This window comes from Lingula anatina, chromosome 2, assembly GCF_051362555.1.
Source record: "Lingula anatina isolate TDL-2025a chromosome 2, LinAna3.0, whole genome shotgun sequence".
In the NCBI taxonomy this organism is placed as follows: Eukaryota; Metazoa; Brachiopoda; class Lingulata; order Lingulida; family Lingulidae; genus Lingula; species Lingula anatina.
The window spans coordinates 47,556,183-47,582,583 of record NC_141768.1 but is presented as its reverse complement, the minus strand read 5'-3'; the positions used below and the strand labels follow the sequence as shown (position 1 = coordinate 47,582,583).

The window sequence follows — 26,401 nt, the reverse complement described above, 5'->3', positions numbered from 1 at the left end:
AGCCACAATATGATGTAGCTGACATGTACTCACTATATGTACAGTTATCATTTGATATGGACCCATTCCCGGAGGTGGTCAATGTGGTGTTGTCACAGGGAACACAAGTGCTATTGATATCATCATTGTTCTTGTAGAAGCCTTGAGGACAGGGGGCACATACACCTGACACTGACTCCTGACCTGGTGGACAAACCCCTGAAACACACAAAGGCAACCCCTTAAATTCTGTGCCTACTGGCTTCCTGTTCACAACACACGTTACAAATTTCTATTTCTAATAATAATAATAATAATAATGATTTTAAAAAATAACAATAAAGCCAGAGATAGGAACAAATCTGATACTATAAATACAAATTTAGAAAGCAAGTAATGTTATTAAACTAAATATGACACTAAACCATTAGTTCTACAGAGATGAAAGTCATGACCTTTTTAACAATCCTTAAAATACAAGCACCAAGACACACAGCTGCATATGGGGGTCAAAAATAAAACAAAATATCTGGAATGTCACTTACTTACTTATCCTCTGTAAACAAAGTACATTTTATGTTGGGGATAAATAAAACATTTTCTTTTCTTATTCTACAGCCCCCAGTCCTCTCTCTCTCTAAACTTATCATACTGAAACATGTACATACTTTTACAGGCATTCAATTCAACACTTCCAGTGGTCAGCGTCTTCAATCCAGGGCCGCAAGAAGTGCAGTTGGTCTGCCACTTTGTGTCTTGATAAGTATGCAGAGGACAGGGCACACATACTCCTGAGGCATTTGAAAACTGACCAACTGTGCAGTTACCTGAGAACAGAGAAAAACTGGTGAACCATCATTGTCAGTGTAACGCAATTTATCAAGAATTAAAAAGAAATTTCTGACCAGTAAAGGCCCACTCTGAATCAAAATTTGAATAAATTCTATGTGAATTTCTCAAGTTGGAGAAATTCTGGAGTAAAAAAAGTTTGCTTTTGCAGAAAAAGGATTTCGTCCTTGTTTAAAATATCTGGCTACCCTTAGCAAAATATCAAGTCTGCTGCAAATTCACAGTGAATTTGCTGCAATATTCCTGCAAACTGCAATTCCTTCTTGCAAATTTGCAGTACATTTGCTGCAATATGGCTGCAAATTAGTGGCAAAATATTTTTCTATCAAACTCCTGCAATCTCACTGCTGCAATCTGTTCATTTTGCTAAGGTTCCAGCTTAGTGGCACCTACCCAGTGTACACATGCTGGAGGAGTTGGCGCCAACAAATGGAGTAACAAACTCTGCTGAACATATACGACACTGGACAAATAAACCCTCTGTGTTGTTCTTGTAGAATCCCTGAGGACAATCCTCACATTGCCTGGAATTGGCATTATACTGCTGTCCATCTGGACAGAATGCTGGAAATGAAAAGGTTTTGTTCCACTTTAAATATACAGTACGTGTTGGATATTGAACAAGAAAGTGGGAACAAGATTTACACTGATTTCTCAGCAAAAAAGGTTTTGTGAAAGCTAAAGGAAAAAAAACTCATCTCATTTTTTTCTAGATCCCTGTTCAGAAAATATGTTAAATTCTTAATTTTAATACTTTGCTTCCATTGTGTGAAATACAAAATTTAAACATAAATTAAATGAGAATAGTGTGAGATGATTCTGGACACAGAATAATTTTAAGTCTTGACTTAAACTGTCTCTCAAGTATTAGTCAAAGTATCAAAAAAGTACCATTTTTTCTATACTTGCCAATATAAACTTAACATTCATAAAAGAAGCCATAAGTGTCATAACAGGTGACAGTCATAGCCTTCATAATGAAAATATTCAGCTTACGTTTGCACTGAGTTTGGTTTGTGGTCTGTCCTTGTTCAGTGGAGGTCTTCACGCCCTCTGGTGTGTCTGGGCAGGGTATACAGGACGGCTGCCATTTCTGGTCCTGATATTTTCCAATATCACATGGGATGCAGTCTGTACCATTGATGTAGAAACCTTCAGAGCAGTTACCTTGATAGAAAGGAACAAAGAAACAAGTGTGTGATTAATTAAATAAAAACAAACAAACAAATGAATTCCATATTTTCAGACAGTAAAAAAATAATAAATAGTAGATAAAATAAAACCCAATATATAAACTAATTTTAGGCCTTATTACTTTTTGAGTTATCTCAGATTTTAGTACTTTTTTAACATTAAAAGCAGCAGAAATGTTCTGGACATTGAAAATTGTTCTCTGTTCCTTTAAGCAGAGTGAAGAAGAGAAAAAGAATGGACCATAAAACGTAAAGAAAAAAAAACATAAAGACAGAAAAGAATCCAAATTCTATCTTCACCATTGCATTCCAAAATGTATAACCTGAAATGTTAACTTCAATACTCACGGACATTACACAAGTTTTCAGACACAGTGGCATTGGCTGCAGTGGTGAAATTCTCATTGCACGGCAAACACATTCCAAACTTATCAGTAGCATCTTTGTAGTAAGCACGCGGACATGCCTGGCAGTCAGCAGACACTGTGCATGTGCGTGTACCGCAGTCAGTTGAGGTAGGTTTCACTTCATATCCTGCCGGGCAATAAACTGAAAAACAGTATAAGTAAACTTCCAATCATATATTGAATTCATTTGTATCTTTGTAAAACTTTCATAAGAAAAAAATTAAATATTATTATTCCATATCATAAAATGATTAAATGATAATGTAAATATAGTGGCATTAACTCAGAATTTATGGATAACCTATTCAAAACATTATTGCTAGTGCTTCAATCAAATGAAATGAAACAATATTATTACATATGAGTTTTGGTCAAAAATTCTGAAAGAGAATTCTGAACTCCTCACATATACATACCAGTCTTGCTGGGTATATAAGTATATGTACTGTACAGTGTATATGTCACCCCAAAAGCTGCTCCACATACAGTGTAATTGATGTTATAACTAAAAGGGTCAACCCACACAAACATAAATGATGTTCTACTGTGTTATCTTACATTCACACAAACTGCTGTTGGAAGTCATATTCTGTCTTGTAGAGTAGCTCACAGAACAGTTCACACAGCTGGTCTGCCACCTGACTTCCTGGTACGTCCCCATTGGACACGCCTCACACACATAGCCGTCCCTGAAGGACCCTGGACCACAGGACGCTGAAGTTTACAAACAGGGTCAGTTGTCAAATAGTACAGGGTTGTTGCTTATTGTTTGTTGTGGCTTAATTGGAGATTGGAAAAGATAATAATATCAGATATAGCTATATGTATGCACGGAATATAAATACAAAACCTTTCATAGCAAATAAGGCATAGGTCACAAAGTCTTCTCTCTCTCTCTCTCTCTCTCTCTCTCTCTCTCTCTCTCTCTCTCTCTCTCTCTCTCTCTCTCTCTCTCTCTCTCTCTCTCTCTCTTTCTCTCTCTCTCTCTCTCTCTCTCTCTCTTCCGTTTTCTCTATTAAGGAAATAAGCGACAATGTAAGTTCTGTGTGGTTACTCACGTATGTTACAGTCTAGGACACTTGTACTTCCATTATTCAGGGTGATATTGCCAGCAGGGCAGGCCACACAGTTGTGTTGGACATCTTGTAGTCTGAAGAAACCTATGTCACATACCACACATGTCCCATCACCTGATGTGCTCAGCTCTGTGCCAGATGGACAGGAATCTGCAGTATTATATTATATTAGTCAGTGTTAGAAATTTAGCGGACTAGCTCTGTGTCAAATAAACAGGAATCTGGGCCTAGTTTCATCAACACTAAATAGCGCTATATCCTATATATATATGGAGAACACTATTCTTTAGATAAAATTGTTATTTTGAGGAGAGCAACCTTTTTTAACCACTGGAAAGCAATGTCAGAGACAAAAATAAGTATTTATAGTGTTTACTAAACACATTCAGAATTACTTTGTCACATTCAGAGGGAAATATCAAATAAAGCGATAGCTTACCAAAGCACTGTGATGCATTGACAGAGCTGACATTCTGTGTAGTTTTCCCAGGCTGACATGCCAAGCAGTAATCTTTACCAACCTGTGGCTGGTAGAAACCCAGTGGACAGGGAACACAGACACTGCCATTGTACTGCTTACCTGCCTCACACTGGTCTGGAAATATCAAAATATACCAAGGGGAACTTGAAATACCTAGTACAATTCTTGTTTGTCAGTGTGTGTGTGTGTGTACTCACTTCGTTTTTAACTATAGCAGAATATTCACTATTAACTTGTCCTTTAAGTTTTTCTTTTGAGTCGATGTGTACCAAATGAACAAATGCACACTGAAAAACATGTGTATACATGTGAAATGTAATTTAGTTTTTTACATTAAAATCTTTGTCATCTGTACAAGTGGTACTCCTATACTAGAACTACAAATGGTGTCGAATATCTCTCCTCACTTACCCACACAGTAAGTGTTATTAACAGCACCCACAGCCAGAGTGGTCTGGCCAGGTGGACATGGGGTGCAGCTAAACTGACCATTTCCACTCTGATACTGACCAATGGGGCAGTCTTCACACTGGGCAGTGTTGTTATTGTAGAAGGTTCCAACTGTACATTGCACTATATATATAAAATAAAGTAATGATGACAAAATTGCCAAAAAGGATAAGCGCAAAAATAAAAAATAAATAAATAATACTAATGTTTATTGCATGTTCTCAGTGCAATATTTTATCCATCTCACCTATCATACAGATTTTTACATTACACAAAAAGAGTGTCTTTTAAATTTGGAAAACTTTAAAACATGGTAAATTAAGATTGGATTTTCTTTGATACAGTTGATCAATCTCACTTTCCCAGTGCCAAGTTTACTCACCACACTGTGTGCCAACAACTTGAAAACCTTCATTACAAGTAGTCTGAACAACTACACTGCTCCCAGTAGTATCTGTGGAAGTGCCGCTGGCAATCTTTGAAGAAATAAGTCAAATATCTATACTCTGCCCAATTAAAAATGTTTCTTTGTGATACCCAGTACTGTCAGTTATTTAACACATCTGTCTCAAGAATGAGATCTCTTGAGAGTGGTGTACATGTAACTGTAAATTTAAAACAAGAAGTTAAGATTGACAAGGATGCTTCTTAACAAATAATGTATAGTCAATAAACGTGCATATTTGAATCTTCTCATTAATAAGCCTCATGAGTCATGAAGCATAATTTCCATTTGTGTGTGAATTAGTGACTCCAATCACCAAAAATCAATGACTTTGATCTGCATTCTAATATTCCTATGGTATCAGTATGGACTCTGAGCACCATCTTATTGATTCTGAAAGATTTAATTGTCAGGTTTCAACTGGCTTTTAGCAGGGTCAGTTGCTATTTACACATAGGTTTGGCACCTCAACTGCAGGTTATTTTCAATATGAGATTGAATGGGAGATTTTAGTTAAAAAGAACTGACATTTTTTCCTATTTTTCCATTAATAATGAAAAAGGTAAGCTGATGTTTTCATCAAGACCCAGTTACCCAGCTAGGATGTGATGGCCAGAATTCAAAGGCCTGAATGATATTTGTTACTGCATACTGTAACAGTACTAATGATTAGAGTATCAAGTCGGGTTCTGTGTCATTAATTCAACAGTCAAAGTCACTAATTGGTAACTCCAGTTCATAAATGGCAATGCCATACATAAGACTGGATTAAGTTCCAAAACATAATCATCTCAACAGTCAAATAACTTACCTCACTAATATCAAACAGCCCATCTTGCAGCAAAGCTTGAGTTATGACATTAACTGCAGTGGCATTGTCAGAACTACTAACATTGTACAGTGTTTCACTGGAATTAAAGAGTCAAAAAGACAATTGTGTATTATCACATGTATTACATATTTCTTATCATTTTAATTTTGAAACTTTGCAATTTGTTGATGAGAAGATATTGTTGCCTGCTAAGCATAGAACATTTAGGTAATATATCTAGCAGTAAGACTCAACACTTTATTATTACGCTGTGTAGTGTGAAGGGTTAGGTAAACTTATGTCATACATATTATACAATACAGTATTGCAGGACTATAAAAATCAAACTCTACAAAACTGCAATAGACATAGTGAGCCTACTTTGCATTTTCAATGGTAAACTCCACAGTAGCCACTTCTCCTGTTGCCCTCTTTCTTCTCTTTGCTGTTGAAGTATTACATGCAGTGATGACTATTTTCACATTCCCGCATGAAGCAGTGCACAATCCTTGCCACGTGTTTGCCAGGGTGATGACACGGTTTCTAAGGTTACCTATCATAGTGTTCTTCTGCCCCTCATTATTACAGTCAACGAATCCACTTAGACTCACTCTAAGAATGAAATTGATCCGAACCTTACTTGATTCCAAAACTGAAAAACAAATAAGATGACATTCATCTATTATAATTTTAAAGATTAAAATCTTTGGTTTATTCGGTTGATAGATCCTCAAATATCGATTCAGAAATTATAAACAAATGTGGTTAAATTTTTTAAAAAATTCAAGCCAGGACCTGACATCAGTAAATAAATAAATAAATAAATAAATAATTAAATAATTAAATTAAATTAAATTAAATTAAATTAAATAAAAATTTGGTTTCTATAGAGTATTTTTCACCAGGAATGCTAATACCCTTGAATAAGGGAGCAAACCCAGCCCCATCTCCCCCCTTCCCACATCTCCCCAAGTCCTACCTCCACAAGCAGGGTAGATGAATTTCTCCTGTGGGTTTTTACGATCCCAGACACCAGAGGGCCCACAGGTGTAGCCCATCTTGGGCACAGGTTTAAGGAAGGCGTGTCCAGGGTCACAGGCCACCATACAGGTCTTAAACTGGCCATCTGCACTGGAGCTACAGTTCTGGTAGCCATTACGTGGGGCATCAGGGGTCGTACAGTCATCAACTGAAATTTCAGTGTCCTTTCTTTTGTAAATGTGTCATTAACAAATATATTTATCTTTTTAGGTAGGACATTCAACGCGTGTAAATCATAAATCAGTACAAAACTGATAGAAGTTTGAAATCAAACTGATAGAAAATAACTGTATAATAAATTTATCATCAAATGGCATATCTCAATACTTCACTACTGACAATTTCAATACAGCTTTATTATATTAATTTAATTTAAAAAAAGGTCTTAAAAAATAAGACCTACATTTCACATAATAACTGAAGCCACAGTTGACAGAGTCTCCCTTAGAATCACAGGCAGAATAGACAACTTCATATTTGCCCCAAGTAAAGGATGAACCTAAATAATGAAAAAAAAAACCTTAAGAATTTGGACACTTTCTAAATACTGTTAAAATATTACGCTTGTTACATTTGCAAATTTTGTTACTTTTTTTATATCTTGAAACATAAACAGAACAATAATGTACCTGCATTACAAATATTAATTTCAGACAGCTGTTTTGCATCTCTTATAGCTTGTCCAAAACAAGTTTTATCTATAGTTCTGCAGTATTTAAAGTTTTTATATTCAAAAATACATCAAAAACCAATATTTCTGCATCAGAAAATACAAAAAAGTTCACAAACTAATTAATTTTCCTTCCCAGTGTAAGGCTCCTTACTTCTGTTGTAGTTAGAGATGACAGTACTGGGCAGATGACCCTGGAATGTTGGTTCCTGCCAGTTCCCCTCCACTGTCCTCTGTCTGCTGACCACCTGCTGATCTGCTGGACATGTGGACACTGCAAGCTGGACACCACCTGGACAATAGAAAATGGACTTTGGCCTAGTCTTTTTGAGACTTTCATACTTTCAAATGTATACATGTATGTAAAAACCAGTGCTAAAATGCACACATGTAATTCCATTTTATAAGAATTAATAGTTTTTCTGTTAAAAGTCTCACAGCTATTTGTAGTTTTATACACATAACAATCTTCACAATGCAATGCTTATAGCCTAATAATGGGATTAAAATTAACGCTTTTTAACCAAAGCATACAGTTTAATTTTTTAAATAATCAATAAACTATTAAAAGTAAACATCAAAAACTTAAATTAATGTCAACTAGTGGCTTTATTCTGCATCAAAGGAGAGAAAAGCAAATGAGTAAATACATGTATCAACAACTTACTGGGAAGTGGATATTCTTGAGTGATGTTGCTTGGCCAGATTTTCTCAACTAATCCCTGTAGATTGAATTCAACTGGCCTTGCAATCAAGTGAACAGATACAGAAAATGTTGTCCTAAACTCATACAATTTAGAAAGATCTGACAAAGATACAAGACTGCTCCAGACATCTAAACGACTCAGGCAGCCCTGAAAACCTCCCGTCCCTCCATCCACATAGCCTTCAGTACTTCCTACTATGATCCAACCACTGGAATAGACCAATACACACACTGTCATAGACGTCAACCAATTTATGCATAATATCTTAAATGGTGCATCTGACAGTCTGACCCATAATGCCTGACGAAAGTCATACATATTAAAAATGTAGCTTACAAGACTTTACAGATCTACACACTTACTAATTTGGAACACCTGCTGCCGTGACAGTTGTAGGATTCCTAAAGCCATCAAAATACAGAGTTGTCCTTCCATTGTCCACCTGAAGCATCAGGTAGTGCCAGTTCCTGTCTTGTACCCCAAGCTGATTCAGTATGGACATATCAAAGGGGATGTACTGATCAGTGATGTTGATGCCGCTACTGTGAGCCTGCAGGAAAACTGTCTTGTTGGCTCCTGTTGTGTTGCTCCTGAAAAAAGTATGTATCTCTTATTTAAAGAAAATTCACAATTTAAGGGACAAAGACACCTAAAAGATCAGAGAGGTGATGCCATCTTTTGGGTATGAACCACTAGCTGAATGAAGACAAAAAGTCACAATTTTAGGGACAATAAAATGAATGCTGGCTGAGGAGAGGAATCTGCTCTTCCAATAACCTTTTTGTCCTATTTTTGATCATTCCATACATATTTTCCATTAATTTTTATGGTCTTCCCATATAAAAAGAAGGAAATTCTTGAAAATTTCACCACAGCAATTTTTTTAATCAAAAACTAGCAGTATAAAATTCTACTGATAAAACTTCACTCACGCAGAACCATATATAGTCAGGAATGTTCCAGTATCCCTGACATTAAAAAGCTTGATCCAGAACCCAACAGAAAAAGTGGTGATTCCCAGAGGGAACGGTGCTGCAGTGGATGCCATTCCATTCTTCTTTGAGTAAAAACAGAGGGAAAAGTCTCTATCAATGTCTGAAAGGAGAAAATAAATGTGGAATTTCTTTGGACAGCTATAGAACATAGATGATAAACCTCCTTGAGTATTAAGAAATGTTATGTGCAGGAGCACACTGACTGGTATTTCATTTCAATGAATGGACAGAATGAAGACATAAAAAATATTGTACAAATGTCTTTAAATTTGGCATTAAATTTCTGCATAAAAAGTAGTTGATTCCAGTATATGTGAAATCTGATTCTGGGTAAAATATATATTTCAGACCTATAATGAATCTAAAGTGGACCACAGATAGTGATATTTATAGACATTTCTATAATTTTCCATAAATATTTTACCATTGTCTCACCTTTGTTGCACTGTGGTCCAGTCTTGTCTAAAGGACATATACAGGTCCTGGAGGTGACATCATTGATACACTCAGCACCTGCTGGACATGGCATGGTTTGGCAGTAATCAATTTTATCCTCACAATTTCTGCCATCATAACCTAAGATATAACAATTGTTAAGCAATGTATTTTATCCTCACAATTTTTGCCATCATAACCTAAGATATAACAATTCTTATACAATATATTTTATCCTCACAATTTCTGCCATCATAACCTAAGATATAACATTTCTTATACAGTGTTATGCCTTATTGAAGAGAAGTTTTAACCATATATAATATTACCTTTATAATCTGGAAATTGATAGAATTTGGTTGATATATACAAACAGGGGATGGGGAAAGGGGGTAAAACATATCCATGCCCACTGAGAAATATTAGAATATTTTTTTGAATCCAAATGCAGGGACAGATCGAGCAATGTCAAATTACGAGTAAGAGAAAATTGCTTTTAGTTCTAAAAAATTTGATTTGTTGAGAAAGTCCCAGATAGGTTGCTTATAAAATCTCTAAATATATGACAAAAGGAAAATTAACTGTGGAAAACTTTTAAGCATGTTTCCCCCACCTGGAACACAAGCACATGTATAATTTAACCCGTCCACTGTACATGTGCCTTGGTGTCTGCAAGGATTGGGCAGACAGTAGTCACGCTGTAGCTGGCATCCATCACCATAATAACCTGAAAGGTCAAGGTCAAATTATGTTGATTCGTTCTTTAAAAAGACACAAAATATTATTTTTCTATAGTAAACTGCATTTACAAAGCTGCTTAACCACTATTTCCAAATTTATGAAAGCACTTACAACAGAAAATTGTGTAAAAGCCAATCAATAAGCAAACCAAATTAATCACATAATAAAACATAAAGGCATCACTTTCCAGGCAATTTTTGACTTACCCAGTGGACAGTCACATCTAGTGGAGTTATTCCAGACAGCACAAGTTCCTCCATTAATACATGGGTTAGCTATGGCACACACATCAGGGGATTCACTACATGTACGGCCATAGAAAGGAGCAGTGCAGCTGAAACACAGGGATTAATAAGTGCTTAAAATACATATTAATACACCTATTCAGTTTACATATTAAAACAAAGACTATCAGAATTTACTAGATAAAAATCTACGCATTACCATATTTTTGTAGATGCCCATTAGAGACTAAATTAGATTCTTCTGACAGTCATATGTTAAACAGTTTTGGAAGGACATACTTGCAGAAGAAATCATTAAAGAGGTTGATACAGGTGCCCACTCGTCCACAGGTAGTATTGGTACAAATGTCTGTCATCCTCTCACACCTGTCTCCCTCCCAGCCTGGGGGACAGGTACAATTAAAGCTGTTAACTCCTTGTGCACAGGTTCCCTGGTGAAAGCATGGGTTACTGGCACACTCATCAATGTCAGTCTGAGAAAAAAAGACAAGATAAAGTGTCTGAGAATTCAAAGCAGTAGCTGCTCAGGGGGTCACAATGCACCAATGGTTAGACAATTGTTTTTTTTTTTATATCATCGATATTTATTTGATTTATTATATTGACAAGCAAGATAATTTGTTGGTGGTATAAAAAACATTTCATACTGTTAACCCCTTAACATATAGAGGACATTTAAATCTTACACCCTACTGTGAGATTTACATTGTATGTGTAGTTGTAATGTTTATTAATATAAGCAACCATGTAATCTTCATTTAATGTTACCAGGTTATTTCACAGAGACACTCTCAGGCAAGAAATCACTAACATGATCAATGTCCATAGATAGAAGATCCTTTAAACTGTGTGAATCTTGTTTTTTTAGGGCTTGTTTTATTTAAAACTATGGTTCTACTCAGTTTGATACAACTCTGCAGGGACTCTCGCTGAATGCAATCAGATTAACACCTCCTCCTGTCATTGAGTAGCTGTACGGAAATGCTGGTGCTTATATGAGCACTTTGGAAACAAAAGGAGGTATGTTAATCTGTGAATCAAAAGATTCCCTGCTGAGTTGGATTGATCTATGTGGAATGCTAGTTTCATTGGGAATGGGCTCTTAGTCTCTGAGTATAAGAATAGCTGTGCTTCATCCACCAAAACATTCACAGAAGTTGCTCCTGACTTACAGAGCAGTTGACATCGGTGTATCCTGGTTTGCAGTGACACCTATAGTTGTCCACCATATCCACACAGCGCAGGGTCCCCGTAGTGTCACAGGTATTGTTAACACAGTTGTCTATATTAGTGGCACATTCAGCACCTGTGGAATAGAAACACTTTGCATTATAAAAAACATCTTTGAATTATAAAAATATGAAAAGCAAAATATGAGCCAGGTATTTATATAACATGCAGAAAATGATGATAAGTGCTTTATATTACTGTTTAAAACTTCTTGTTGAATCATTTAACACCATGAGAAGTTACAATCTGAGATATTTAAAAGCATGATATTTTCTTAGTGAAAGACATGAGACTGCATACCAGTAAACCCTGTGGCACATGTACATGTATATCCATTAATGCCATCTATACAGGTGCCTCCATTCAAGCAAGGGTCAGACGCACATTCATCAATGTTATGTTGACACCTTGCTCCGTTATAGCCTGGTGGACAGGTGCATGTGAAAGTGTTCTCCCCTGGGGTGCATGTGCCGCGCACACATGGTTCAGCATTACACAGGTTTATTTGCCTGCATGTATCATCTGACACTAAAATAAATCACAGATGACTTGTTATTTTGTTGAACTAAAAAAAGATCTAATTCTTTTTGAAATAGCTAATATATTTGAAATTCATCCAAGCAAAACAATTACACGAATAGAATAAAGACATTTGACAGATGACAAAACTCGATAAAACATGTAACAATATTTTTTTCATTATTCATAAATAAAAACATATCATTTACAAAATCTAAATAAGGCTGCACAAACTGGGAGTGAATGGAGAGGATGGATATCTAAATCACATACTTAAACACATATATACATAGACCAACAAGCAAACCAAAATTGCAAACATAATGTCTAGATCTCTTGCTCAGCATCTAATTAATAATAGAATAACAACTACAAACAATGGAAAATTGTCCAAAATAAAACTCTGTAGAATATGCATAAATGTGTAGAGTTGGCAAACTCCACCAAACAAAAAAATCCCTGTCATCCCCTCAGGTCTCTCATCCTGTTCCTCACCTGTGCAGCGGAACCTGACCTGGTAGTCAGAGCATGTCTGGTTGTTAGTTTGGTTGCCATGGAGACACAGCAGTCCCCCCTGTGGAGTACAGTCCACCTGGAGGACGTCTCCAGCAGATGTGTACGGGACGGTCTTATTGTTCTTTAGGCGGCATTCTATCTCTACAGGAACTTTGCCTTCACACACAGAAGACCCCTGCAATCAATATGTACATTTGTAATTAAATAAAATAAATATAATAAAAATTCCATAAGAAACCCATTTTTAATTTCAATTTAAATTCTATTTCTAATTTAATTCTTCAAAAGAAAGGAACAAAACTTCTAGAAAACATTCGCACATCAACCCATCATTCTTATAGAAAAAATCAACAATGACTAAAATTTATACACTATAACCTCTAATATTACCAAAGTCTGTACTGTCTGGTCATCCCCCTCAGAAGTGGGGCTATTGTCCAGCCACTCTGTCCAGTACAAATCTGAAAAAAATATCAATATTAAAACTTGAGTGTGGCGCATATCAAATATAGTGCATGGGATTTACATTCAAATTTCAAAAAACTAAGCAATGGAAGACGCAGGAGAAGAATTTGAACATTATGTGGCATTCAATATAAAAATTACAGTCCAACCTGGTTTACATACACTTTGATTAGAGGTAAAAAATATAATCATACATCACCTACAACATGGTCTCTACATCTCTTTGTTTATTAAGCACTGTCATCATATCATACCTGAAGTATATCCAGGTTCACACAGACATTTTGTCTTTCCAGTTGTGTAGTCATCTACACATGTTCCTTTGCCAGCACATGTTATCCCAGCACACATATCTAGACGAGTTTCACAGTTGACTCCAGTATATCCATGTGTGCAATTACATGTGCGTGTGTTCACACCATCTGTACAGCCACCGCCATTCAGACATGGGTTGGCCTCGCAGTCATCTGAAATGTTGACCATTTTATTACTGTAAACTTCTAGAGGTCAAAACTTTCTCTTCAGGACACGTAAACTGACAGTATGATGTTTTATCAAATATCAAAATCAATCAATGTGAAGTGCACTTTGCTGTAACAACCCATTTTAAATTACTTTTCCTACACTTTACAAAGTAAAATTTCAAAAATTAGTACCTTTCCGATATCTTCAAGCCATTCTACCTAGGCAAATTCCAAAGTTGGATTATGAACTTTCTATAGTGCAGAGGTAAACATGAGATAGCTATATCCCTATTTGTGCCATACCTATGTTAGTTTCACAGTCCTTCCCAGTGAATCCTGCCACACAGTTACACACACTGCGGATGTTCCCAAAGATTGACTGACATGTCCCACCATTCTGACAGGCATTGGCTGGCTGATCACACACTGGGGTAGAGTCTGTGCACCTAAATATTGTGTATATATATTTTACATAATATGATATATCAACTGTAAATGTAATATCATAAAATAAGTTTGTAAGTTTTAACGTGTGGAATATGGATCCATAATTATACATATATAATAGAACTCTCATTTGTGATCATCTAATTTTTTCAGCTTTTGAAGTTTATTTGTATATACACTGTATAATAGACAGACAGCACTAAATTACTGAAACAATACAAGCCAAAGATTTATGCAAAGATTATAAATACAACTAGGGGTGTGGTTTGTTAATGCTAGATTTTTTATCATTGTTTTACTTTTTCTGACTTACTTTGGTCCAGAATAAATAGAGTTCGATGGACATAAACATTTGAATCCACCAACTAAATCTTGACACATTCCTCCATTTTGACAGTCATTTGACAAACAATGATTAGTTTCACTCTCACAAAATTGTCCACTAAAGTCTAAAATAAATAAATTTAAATTTAAATTTGAACTTTTTTATAAAAGTATAAAAGAAAAAACCCTTTCAACATATGAAACATAAATTAAATATATGCTGAGGAAAATTCAATCCTAGATGTAACTTTTTTATTCTGGAAAGTTAAAAACCTTTATGTATATGAATTGTTAAAACAACAGAATTAACAATCAATAAAAATTAAGCAGTAAGAATTACTGAAGAACAACAGGAGTTTGTTTGAACTGTTTGATAGCAAAATAATGCTCAGGAAATAAATCACAACTTTTGAAAATCAACATTTAATTCTTACCTGAAACATTTCTACATGATTTGGTAAAAGTGACATCAGCCTGGCTTGAGGCAGTAAGAGCTCTTCCAGAGAGGGCATAAAAGATGATGCAAGAGCCAGAGGAACTAGAGAAGGTGATAGCTGAACATTGGGAACTATTAACACACTTCTCCTGGCAAGCTGCAAGGCTGGGTACTGTTGAAGCTTCATCTGCCCCACCACTATAGGTCTGGTTGCTGGTCTCATTAACCATAGTGCACACAATAGCTAGAGGGGAGAGCAAGGAAGCCAGAATGTTGAAAAGCTCATTGATCAGTACAGGATACAGAGCAAAATTCCAAACAAAGAGCAATGTCAGGCATGGGATTAGGTCAAAATCAGCTTAGTTCAACATTTCATAATTATTAGGAAATAAAGGCTATCCTATTTATCTCATAATGAAAATGGGGATATGTTTTTTTTATTGGCTTTCTGAAATTCAAAATGTAGGGAAGTTTTTTTCTACAATAACTAACTGTGCTACTTTTAAGTAAAAATGCTTAAGAAACTAAGCATTTCCAACTTGAATTTTGAAAAAATTATGGAGTGAGGAGATAGAAAAGAACAGCCTTTTTTGCTCAGGAATAGAAGAAGCTTCAATTGACATATGTTATAACACTCTTTTTTAAAATATGCAATAACACAGGGGATTCCATATCTCACTTAGCAAGGTTAATCAGTTTTACAAAAGACACAAACGAGGTATCAAGCTGGTTTCACAAGGGTAATTGAGTGCAATGAACAAATAAACTGTGATGAAAAATTGTCAATAGGGTTGAGGTGCATTTACCTGAGTAACAGTCACACCTGAACTGCAGACCCCCTAGTGGCACACATGTGCCGTTATAAAAACAAGGATTGGAATCACATGGATTGATGGTGTCCTCACAATACCTCCCTGTGTAACCTGTAACATAAGGTAATTAAACATAAATAATTCAAGCCTCTAAGAACTAAAAGTAAATTTAACAATATTTTATAAATTGTCAGAAAAATCAATGATGTAATTTTTACAAAAAGAATAATTCATACATGAAACTGGTGCTTAACTGGCTCCATACCAATTTTTCATCAATGTTCAAACATAATTTGATAAAAGCGAATAAAAAGATTGAACCTGTTTGCAATGTTATCAGTTGCAACAATGGAAAAATAATCTGTTTAGAAACTATTTGGCTAAACATCTTTTCAGGAGAATTATTTTTTGAAGGCTGGCCAAGGATATAAGATTCGACTAAATGTTGCCAGATACTTTCACCTACCATCAGGACACATGCACTGTTCTACATGACCCAATACAGCGCAGGTGCCGCCATTTTGACACGTGTCATTCCTGCTACACAAGCTACCTGAAGAGATAGTCAAAACGAAGTTCTAAACATAAATTGTCTACCTATAACAATCATACAACATTTGGCCGGAAAAAGAATAAATTATCAAAAAATTTAATGTGTGCAACATGGTTGTACTGGATTTGCTATATTTATTGATGATTCTATGAACAAAAACCATAATATTTTTTAAACACAACTGTACTATGCCAACAGTCTAGTAAAACAGTCCAATTTGGTTTAAATGTAAATTCTTCATACACTTCAAATCAAGGTCTAATTGTGATGGCCTAAAATCACCCTAGTTAGCCTATAGCTAAAAAATATCTGCTATAAAAGTGATAATTTACTTTGTGAGGTGCAATTATCTATGGAATCGGAAGCCACTTGGGTCGTGACGGAGTCTGTGGAACACCGAGAACATGTCGTCTGCCCTGTGTTGTTTTGGTAGAAGTTCAGAGGACATGCAGTACAGGACTCTCTCCCATTGTAAGAGAAATACCCAGGTCTACATTCAGCTGTAATATACACATTAATGACAATATAATCTAGGCATATCTTGTGTTCCATTCCTACAATTTGATCAGTCCAAGTCTTATTTGTGAACTTATTTGGCAAGATGTGAAGAAAAATATTACTTAACATCTTAACAGTCATAATAATAATATTCATAATAATAATTCAACAACCTCCAAATTCATCATTTAAGTAGTTCAAATGCAGTTTTCACATTTCCTTGTCAGGGATGACAATTTTGGCTCCCCCCCCCCCCAAAAAAAATCCTCCAACAGTCAGAAAAATGTCATTTCTCTTGTAAGCACCAACACCACCCAAAGCCTGGAACATCCACAAATAGTTGAATAAATAGCATCCCTGCATAGTTCACCCCCAATACTTACTCTTGCATCCTGATGAGTTTTTAGCGCCTTCTACTCCATTTGTGGTGGTGCCTGCTGGGCAGGGTGCGCAGTGGGTGCGGTTAGAGAAATAAGTGTCGGCAGGGCACATAGTACATGGGGCCAACCCTGTATCTGATATCATCCCCTCTGAACAGTACTCTACAGGGGTAACACAAGGGAACATTAATGGAATGCAGTGGTCATATATCACAGTGTACAAAATAGGATAGTAAATAAATTTATTTCCAAATTTCAGCAAGGGTTTAGCGACAATGAGAAAATACTGTAATAATTTTAAAAATTGCAATATCAATAAATATAAATGATAATGTCAAATGTTTACAAAGATGGGTTAACAATTTATCTTTTTTCACTTTACTTATTTCATGCTACATCTACTGGGTATTTCAGATCAATTTCTGATTTTTATTTAATCTATATAAGCTGGATAAATCATCACTGTTACACTAAAATCAACAAAATATAACAGTCTAGTATAACACGTCTTATGCAGACTGCCAAGCCTCACCTATGCACTGGTCCAGTCTGTTGCTCCCTGCATATAAAGATGTGAACCCCTCAGGACAGGGCTTGCACTGAGTCTGTGCCTGTTCATCCTGGTATTGGCCAGGGCTGCATGGGGTGCACAATGCTCCATCCCGGTAGGTTCCAGTAGGACAGGGTACTTAAATACAATTACTTAATAAAATTTCCAGAGAAAATTAATAGCAATATAAAGAATTGCTGAGAAGGCATTCCTAAATCACATCATTTCAAAAATAAATATAAATTAGTTAATTAATTTATAGATAATAAGTAAACTGTGACTTTAATTCTTTAGTTCAGCATCACACATGTATGGTTAAAATATCTCTACTATTTTTTTCTCATTTAGATTATAATCATGTTAACTTCACATTAAACTGACATTAGAACCAATTTGCTCATTAAATACTTTTCATTAAGCTTATCTTTTATTTATACATATATAAACTGCTTTAAACCAGTATTTTACCTTATTTTCAGTATTAAGAAAAAACTTACAACAAAGTTGGTCATTCCTAACTAAGTTGCTTGGGCAAACAAAGCCTCCAACATCTATGTAGCGTGACCCACTGGTCAGATTTAGTTGTTCACAACTGCCTACAGCTGGCACAAAAGCCAAGGCTCTTGCAGCCATAAATCTATCTCCACCTCCAGACTCAAGATATCTTATGTGGTTATTTAAAGTGGCTGCACAGTCAAGAACATCAACTTTCTGCAAATTGGCTGGCAAGATCCTTAAAGACAGAAGCACTTTTAACTGGAAAAGAAAAATGATGTATTCCAAACTTTTTCAAGGCAGGGATGACAAATGGACTAGACTAATCCTTGAAATCAACGAAATAGGGTCTACATGTATATGCATGTAGACACACTGTTGTAGCTGAGGCTCTAAATTTTAGCACATGATATCATGTACAATATATCGAGTTCAAATGTTGTGTAGATTTTGTAATGCCAGATTGAAAACATATGACAACCTAGCTCTTCAAGTCTACAGAACATCCCCCAATATACTTCAAATATATAGTCCGAGGAAAATTTTAAAAGGAATCAAAATTTTTATTTTCAAAAATTTGCATAACTGAATTGACTGGCTCTTTATCTTAACATTGCATTACATATTTTAATAGCTTACTATTTTCACTGTCTATTTATTTATTTACTTTATTCATCTTATTCTGTTCATTTTACCCCTGTAAAGTCTACCGAACATTTCATATGGATTTTAGACTATATATAAATATTATCATAATTTAATATTATTCCTGATAAAGGCTACAATTTAAGCGTAATCTTTACCAAAGTGCAGTCAATATTTAATATGTCTTCTAACAAACAAAAAATCATGAAGCTTCTGGCAAGTGAAAGGGAGTCCACCATCATTGCACTGGCAACAGTTATCCAAAAAGCCTTAGACTGATAAAATAATTTCTTATTTCATCTATCATTCCTAATTACAGTTATTAGTTATCATGCTGTAGTTTAGTGTTGATAATGTGAGATCATTCTCAATTAATATATAGTTATATCCATGTGTATATTTTCACCAGAACATCCATCCTGCTGCACAAAATACAATAAATTTATCTTCTATTAAAGTGAAAATTTGATGACCACTAACAATCAACAGTGTATTCTTTTTAAGAGTAATAAGTTTGAATTTGATAACCCAGTAACATTATCCTTACCTGCCTACCAACCACATTTGCATTAGTTGTAGATTGGTTGACTTCTATGTAAATATTTGATAACCCAGTAATATCTTGACACTGATTGGTCAGGTTAGCAGCAACAGTAGCTAAAAGACTGTCCAGTTCAGTGATATAGGGCTGGAGACAGCTATTTAGGATTGCAGGAGCAGCAGTAGTGTAGACTAGGCCAGGAGTACTAGAACCACTGACTAAATCCAAAAGTTCTACTGAAAGAGTGTAGATTGCCATGGTCTCAGGAGCTGGAAAATACAAGAATTTGAAATACCCTGTTACATTTAACTTTTAAATCCAAACAAGATTAGTGCATGCAAAATTAACTAATTCCTAAAAATGCATTTTGAATATATCCCATTGGCATTTAATCTTTGAACATCTGAATATCATCTCCTGTATTACATACATAGTAAATTATATGAAGACTGGATCTGAAGATTTTGCATGTAATTTTTAAAATAAGGCTAGAAAAAACTGAAATGCCATTCTGAGCAAAATGCTAAAAAAAAATTTTAGTGATATATTGTGGAAGAAGGCCCAATACACATTTTGCAAACAGGATTTTTTCATGCAAATAAAAGAAATTTTAAAACAATTCTCATCATTTTGAAGGTTTCAAAAAAACAATGGCCCTATATATATAGTTTCAGTATTAGTGTCACAAAAATCAAACAGAGATGATTTAGACCACAAAATACAAGTACAAAGCATAAAAAACTAATTCAGATTTTATCACTCAGCATTCAGATCACCTTCTGATCCATAAGCAGCAGCAACTGAGAATGGACCTAAAGCCAGAGTGATCAGATTCTGCATCATCACAGGTTACCAAAGAGCTTTTCACAATTGACTAAGCTTTGCATCTCAATAAATCTAACAAAAACAATGAATCTAACAAAAATATTCAAAAAGTGTAAGGCACATTAAAATCAGCGACCATCTTGGGGCCCTTTTCACTTTTCAGACAGAGGAACATCCAATTGTGCTGGAAGGGAGGGGGGTACCCTCATTCAAAAGGGAGTATGACATCCAAGTACAGATAACTGCTGGATGTTAAAATGGGTCTTGGGAATTATATTAGATGAATTTCTCGTTCCACACACTAACCTACGCAATCCTGTACAGTTCCATTATTGCTCCATTCTGGCTGGTCAGCTGAGGTGTCACATGTATATACAATGGAAGCCTGTCCACCATGGAATCCATACCCACTGTTACATATAGTAATACAGCTGGTTGTGGTATTACTGGTGGTACATGTCTTGGTACCAAACTTAGGGGTTGGCAGGTACCAAGTACTACAGGGAGAGGCTGAAAGGAAAATTTATACCAATTACAAATAGTGGAACAACTAGCTGTGGTATTACTACCCGGGAAAATTAATTATTACTTGTGGTACATGCCTTGGTAACCTATTACAATGATCTGTAATGGATGTAATTTAATTTAAAGTAAAATTCACTAAGAAAGTGAAAAACAACGTGCAATGCCGGATTTCCCCTTAAACAAGAAAGTGCTTTATAAAATGCTGATGATGGTATTAGAAGTTTTCCTCTCCCATACCTTTTGGCACCACATCAAAACTACAGGAAGCATTGTTTCCTGCCATGTCAGTAGCTGTGGCTGTGAAAGTGATCCTCTTGTCCACCATAGCTGAGGTCAAGGTCTGTGAGGGTGGGCTGAAGGTGAAGGTCATCTCACCTCTAGGTGTGACATTGTCTGTGGCCACAGCCATGAACATAGTGCTGTAGTTACCCTGCAGTTGTCCATCCTGTGTAATGACCAGTTGGCTGTTCTCCTCCAGGATGACCAGGGTGGTGGAGTTAGGACAGCTGATGACCGGTGGCTCCTGGTCTGAAATAGTACAACATGTGCTGCTGTTAGAATGTGCACATTAATTACATTCTAAACTCATTCACTTTTCATCAAAAGATATTAAGTAATCAGTAATAAACATAGAGCATTTCAGTGCTCTTATTATACTTCCCCTTTGATCTGAGAAGTTATATGAATCTTCTCACAAATGAACAGAATCTATAAAAACATATACATGTACTCTGTGTGTCATTCATAGAGTACATATAAAATGTAGGTGATATATATATCATATTTTAAATTCCAATACTCATTCCTACTTGTGGGATTAACCCCTGGGATTAATCTTTTTTATCTGGGACTTAACACATGTTGGGTCCATATATTTAATCTAGATGCTGAGATTAATCCTCTTTATTTTCCTTACACGTTTCAATAACCTGCATAAAACACACCTTTTAACCTGATGTTAACCACACATGTAACCGTGTTATTAGCGTGATCGTAGGCAGTGTATGTGACATTCATGTCCTGCTCTATCCACATCCCGTAACCATGGAAGTCCACAGGGGACACCTGGATGTCCCGTATCATCCCGGAGTTGTCTGTGGCATTGGGAAATGGCATGGTAAACAGTTCAGAAAGCTTAGCCACAGTAAAAGGTCCGGGACAGAAGGTAAACACTGGTGATTCCCTGTCTGTAATTATAAGTATAAGTTTATAATATACATAACCTCTAAATAATTGGCTGTGGGCTTAAAGAAGGAAAATGTATAGTAAGAAAATAAATAAGTGACTATGAATCACAATGATGTACAAATTGTAAGGTACTTAAATTATAATTTACTGAAATTCCATATTTTAAATCAACTGAAAAATGAGACATAAACCTAATCCATACATAGAGAAGTATTACTTTTACTTGTCAGGTACGAAAACAATACTGATACACTGGCACCAATAACTGGCTAATAATTTATTACAAATATCACAGAGATGAAAGTGGACCTGGAAAATACAACAAAGCAAGGGGTAAAGGGGTGTTAATAGGTTAAGACAATTCTCAAATATCTGGATTTCTAGGTAAATCAGGAGACACTTCCACCTCTAAACACATTGCCTTGTTATACTCACCCACACATGTAGGTGCAGAGGCATTCCAGGTAAGATTGGAACCTGCCACCTCACACAGCAAGGGGTATGGAGGGTCTGGTTCATAACCTGGCCTGTCACAGACATATCTAACCAGTTTACCCTCCTCATAGGTATCTACTGCCACCTGTCTGCCATCTGGAGGCCTCCCTGGGTCACTACATGTGGCCCCTGTAGTTAAGAATGAAATAATTATGACTAATTTTTCTCTCTTTTTTTAAGCTAATTGTAATTTTTAAAAAGTGAACAAATCAAAAATGTAGATTCTTAAATCACATCTTCCCCAAAGAGTTAAATCAATTGTTATTGATGTCAGCACCCATTTGACAAAAATGTGCCCAATAGAAAAATGGTTCAATAAAAAACAAGTTACCAAATGCATCAAATGAACTACTCTGTAGTAGAGATCATTAAGCAATTAGGCTTTCCAAAAATCCATATTAGCATTGCATTCAGATAAAACAAACCGAGAAAAAACTAATAAAACCAATGTGGTATAACATCTACCTTCACATCGAAGATCTCCATAGTCCCAATATCCATCAGCTGTACACCTCACAATGTTATCATACTTGCTGCTGTTTCCAGCAAGGCTGTATAAATCTTTGCAGGTTACTGTAAAGCTGCTAGGATACAGTGTGGACACCACTGTTATATTGGCTCCTGTTATAGTGTCTGGCTGCCCACAGTCTATAACTATATAAACACATTTATGTCAATGATTAATTACAATGTTTCATCTTTTGTTCTATAAAAAACAAGATGTGGCTTCTTCAATGTGACATACATGATTCAAACAAATACAAGTAAATCAATATTTAAAAATGCAGTTTTTCAAAAGATTAAAGATCATACTTAATACATTCATCTTGTAAAGAAAGACAAATGGAGAGTTAACAAGATAGGCTATGTTTTATTCTGCAATTTAATGCAATTGAACTTGTCTGCAGTATGCTTCACCAAGTACTTAACCCATCCTAAATATCTTACCATTACACCTAATAGGCTGTCCTGTGAACATGTAACTGTCTGAAGTTTGATTATACTGACAATAACGAGTAATGGTTTCATTTCGGACCCCGGAGACGTTACATGTGATCTCGCCTACAGCCTGGTAGGTCAGGTTATTTGTTCCTGCAATAGCACCACTGGGAAAAGGCTCTTCCATGCACATAGCAGCTGAAATATCAAGGTCACATTTTAATCAATAACTTCAGGACATAGAAGTGTTTCAGCAACTGGCAATCATTTGATTTTTAACTGTTTTATAGTACTACTCAGTCTAGCACATTTTTTGTAATGAACTTATATTAATTTATTCCAAATTTTTAGAACTCTTTTCTGAATGTCTACTTATGGAAAACAGACACTTCAAAGTGATATCAAAGATACAAGCATTCCTAAATTCTCTCCCCATTATTTCTGACCTCATACATCTCAAAGCCCCAAAAATTTGATGCAAATTTTAGAGGTTGAATGGTGACATTTAGTACAGTTTAGAACTATGATTCAGCTAGTCAAAATTATAATTTCAAGAGGGGACCATTGGTGTGATTTTTTTTTCAGAAATCGAAGGGGGGGGGGGGGGGGTCAGGATCCCCACCCCCTCTAATTCTGCCTATGATGTGACTTAACTATCCCCAAATGCCACCAAGAGATCACCTTGACATTCAGGAAGTCCCCCACTCCACTGTCCATCTTGACCACAGGTTAGTGTCATCTTGTTGCTGCCGTCCCCCAACACATACCCTATGTCACACAGATATGTGATGTTGTCTTGGTAACGGAAGGGGCGGCCTAGGTTGACATCCAGGGGGCGTGCATGGAGATGAGCAAACATGCTGGCATTTACGGGTAAGCCACATTCTACCTCTGATGACGAGGAAAAAGTATGATGTTATATGCATGTTTTGTTTCACTTATTTATACTTATCCATTAATTCGTATTAAGAAAATAGTACAATGAGGTTTCTGTGATCACATCTTTGGTCACTTATAAACTGTTACTAAGAACTACAATTAATGGAGATTTTGAAAAAAAAAACACTTACTTAGTAAGTTCTTCACTCTTATATAACCCTCCTATATCATACTTACTGACACAGGTATGGTTCAGATAAAATTCATCATTGTACATCAACCCTGTTTCCACTGCAGGAATATAGAAACTGCTGGTCCCATTTGAGCTAAACAGAGTAGTGCCTGTCTGACTGCAGCTACAGTTATATGAGCCAATTATCTCATTACAGGTGTCATCACACTGACCACGCCCACTGTTCATAGAACATTCAAGGACATCTGGAATATATAACATCGTCAAGATAAAACTAGAGGTAAACATTAAGTTATTGAAAGACTTGTGTTGCATTCTTTAACCCAAAAGGCATTTCATCAGAGTTGTGCCAGTCTGACTGCAGCTACATTTATATGAGCTAGTTATTTCATTATAGTGTCATCACACTGACCACGCCCACTGTTCATAGAACACTCCAGGACATCTGTAACATGTATAATATACCTGTGATGTTGTCAAATTAAAGTGGGGCTATAAAAAAAACAATGTACAAGACAACAAATGAACTGAAACATTATTAGAATCATGTGATACTTTGCGGACAGTTGGCCATTTCATATTTTTTAAAAATATCATAAAACAGTACCTAATTCTAGAGATTTGAAAAAAAACATTCTCCTGGATAATTCTTGTGTTTATTTATGGTAATAAGAAAGATAAGTCAAAATTTTAAAGATTAAATAGTAAAATTTCATTAAATAGTAAAACCCTCCAATGCTAAATGACACTGTAAAGTGACCAGCGATCTCTCAAATCATTACACTGAAACAGACGGGAACAGTGATATTTAATTACTGGAAACAGTAGACCACTGACCTGTGCACTGGAAGGAGTCCATGGGGTCAGTCCTATAGCCAGGGTTACAGGTACAGTGATAGGAACCCTGGGTGTTCACACAGTTCTGGCTACAGTTACCATTATTAGTGCTGTTACACTCATTGATATCTAGAATGGAGGAATAATTTCAGATTCACCATTGCGATGGTTGGGCAACATATTGCAATAGGATATCTGAACATAATTTTGTAAATCTTTTAAGATTTCTATTGCAAACAGGTATTTTAAAAGCCTGATAATGAAAAACTATCAAAATAATTAACAAAATGATTAAATGTTGTGACATATTTCTTTAGTCTAACAAGTCAAGTCTAACTGCCATAATTACATAAAGTTTACCAGAAAACCTCAACCATATACACAACAATGACTGCAATAAAGATATTATTTTCTTTCAGATTTTATCAATCTCAATCATCTGCATTCCTGTCTATAAAAGCTTACCTATGCACCTGGGTAGCTCCCCAAATGTCTGGTCAGCATTACAAGTCAGTATATTGGACACATTGACCTCTAGTTCATATCCAACATCACATGTCACCATGATTGTGTCCTCAAAGTATAAAACTCCTGTGGTGTTTGTGATGTTCAGGGAGGCATGACGTATCACAGGGTATGGGGCTGGACAGGGTTTTCCTATTAAACCAAATTGTGTGTTAATTAGATGTTTTGTCATTATTTTAGTCATAAGTGTTATGTTCAACTTTAACAGACATATGTGACACCTTTTCACAAGCCCCAACATACAAAATAAACCCAGTTATAATCCCGTAATCTCAAGGTGTGACTGGCCATGCCGAGTGCAGGTTCTCTATTTAATTGACTCTCTTACATCATAGCCATGCTATTTTAATCAGGAGCAGTATAAAACTGAACTGCTCAATGTAAAAGGTGCAGCTTAAAACTTACTTTGACAAAAAGGTGCCTCAGCGGTCCAGTTTTTAGTGTCCCTGTTACACACTGCCGTGGGAGTTCCTACCAGCTCATAGCCAATGTCACATGTATATTTGGCTATTAGGTCCCCTGTGATCTCAAGGTTAGAGTTAGGCACCTGTGGCCTTGGGGTGCACAATGGAGCTGTTAAATACAGTTACAACAA

General features: G+C 35.8%; 1 protein-coding gene across 2 annotated transcripts in view; it reads right to left on the bottom strand.

Annotated features, from left to right (window-relative positions):
* LOC106170487 (uncharacterized) overlaps nt 1-26,401 on the bottom strand; it is a 52,929-nt gene that overhangs the window by 12,829 nt on the left and 13,699 nt on the right. The window contains exons 15-62 of one of the 2 annotated variants that reach the window (XM_087005902.1): nt 26,212-26,379; nt 25,747-25,938; nt 25,282-25,410; nt 24,489-24,689; nt 24,054-24,263; nt 23,382-23,570; nt 22,899-23,087; nt 22,374-22,562; nt 21,695-21,937; nt 20,988-21,278; nt 20,532-20,735; nt 19,407-19,669; nt 18,217-18,475; nt 17,702-17,857; nt 17,173-17,331; nt 16,624-16,791; nt 16,205-16,291; nt 15,733-15,849; nt 14,925-15,170; nt 14,480-14,615; nt 14,023-14,165; nt 13,510-13,722; nt 13,181-13,251; nt 12,770-12,965; nt 12,056-12,283; nt 11,698-11,831; nt 10,805-10,998; nt 10,487-10,614; nt 10,153-10,266; nt 9,540-9,680; nt 9,042-9,204; nt 8,472-8,699; nt 8,070-8,317; nt 7,557-7,694; nt 7,136-7,231; nt 6,671-6,880; nt 6,073-6,343; nt 5,692-5,788; nt 4,818-4,911; nt 4,397-4,558; nt 3,944-4,099; nt 3,487-3,654; nt 2,987-3,142; nt 2,370-2,570; nt 1,825-1,995; nt 1,222-1,392; nt 648-806; nt 34-198 (exon numbers count right to left, since the gene is read on the bottom strand). In XM_087005902.1, coding sequence (XP_086862028.1) covers nt 34-198; nt 648-806; nt 1,222-1,392; nt 1,825-1,995; nt 2,370-2,570; nt 2,987-3,142; nt 3,487-3,654; nt 3,944-4,099; nt 4,397-4,558; nt 4,818-4,911; nt 5,692-5,788; nt 6,073-6,343; nt 6,671-6,880; nt 7,136-7,231; nt 7,557-7,694; nt 8,070-8,317; nt 8,472-8,699; nt 9,042-9,204; nt 9,540-9,680; nt 10,153-10,266; nt 10,487-10,614; nt 10,805-10,998; nt 11,698-11,831; nt 12,056-12,283; nt 12,770-12,965; nt 13,181-13,251; nt 13,510-13,722; nt 14,023-14,165; nt 14,480-14,615; nt 14,925-15,170; nt 15,733-15,849; nt 16,205-16,291; nt 16,624-16,791; nt 17,173-17,331; nt 17,702-17,857; nt 18,217-18,475; nt 19,407-19,669; nt 20,532-20,735; nt 20,988-21,278; nt 21,695-21,937; nt 22,374-22,562; nt 22,899-23,087; nt 23,382-23,570; nt 24,054-24,263; nt 24,489-24,689; nt 25,282-25,410; nt 25,747-25,938; nt 26,212-26,379 — 8,412 coding nt within the window. The remainder of the gene's footprint in view (nt 1-33; nt 199-647; nt 807-1,221; nt 1,393-1,824; nt 1,996-2,369; nt 2,571-2,986; nt 3,143-3,486; nt 3,655-3,943; nt 4,100-4,396; nt 4,559-4,817; nt 4,912-5,691; nt 5,789-6,072; nt 6,344-6,670; nt 6,881-7,135; nt 7,232-7,556; nt 7,695-8,069; nt 8,318-8,471; nt 8,700-9,041; nt 9,205-9,539; nt 9,681-10,152; nt 10,267-10,486; nt 10,615-10,804; nt 10,999-11,697; nt 11,832-12,055; nt 12,284-12,769; nt 12,966-13,180; nt 13,252-13,509; nt 13,723-14,022; nt 14,166-14,479; nt 14,616-14,924; nt 15,171-15,732; nt 15,850-16,204; nt 16,292-16,623; nt 16,792-17,172; nt 17,332-17,701; nt 17,858-18,216; nt 18,476-19,406; nt 19,670-20,531; nt 20,736-20,987; nt 21,279-21,694; nt 21,938-22,373; nt 22,563-22,898; nt 23,088-23,381; nt 23,571-24,053; nt 24,264-24,488; nt 24,690-25,281; nt 25,411-25,746; nt 25,939-26,211; nt 26,380-26,401) is intronic. The other variant, XM_087005903.1, reaches the window with a different exon arrangement.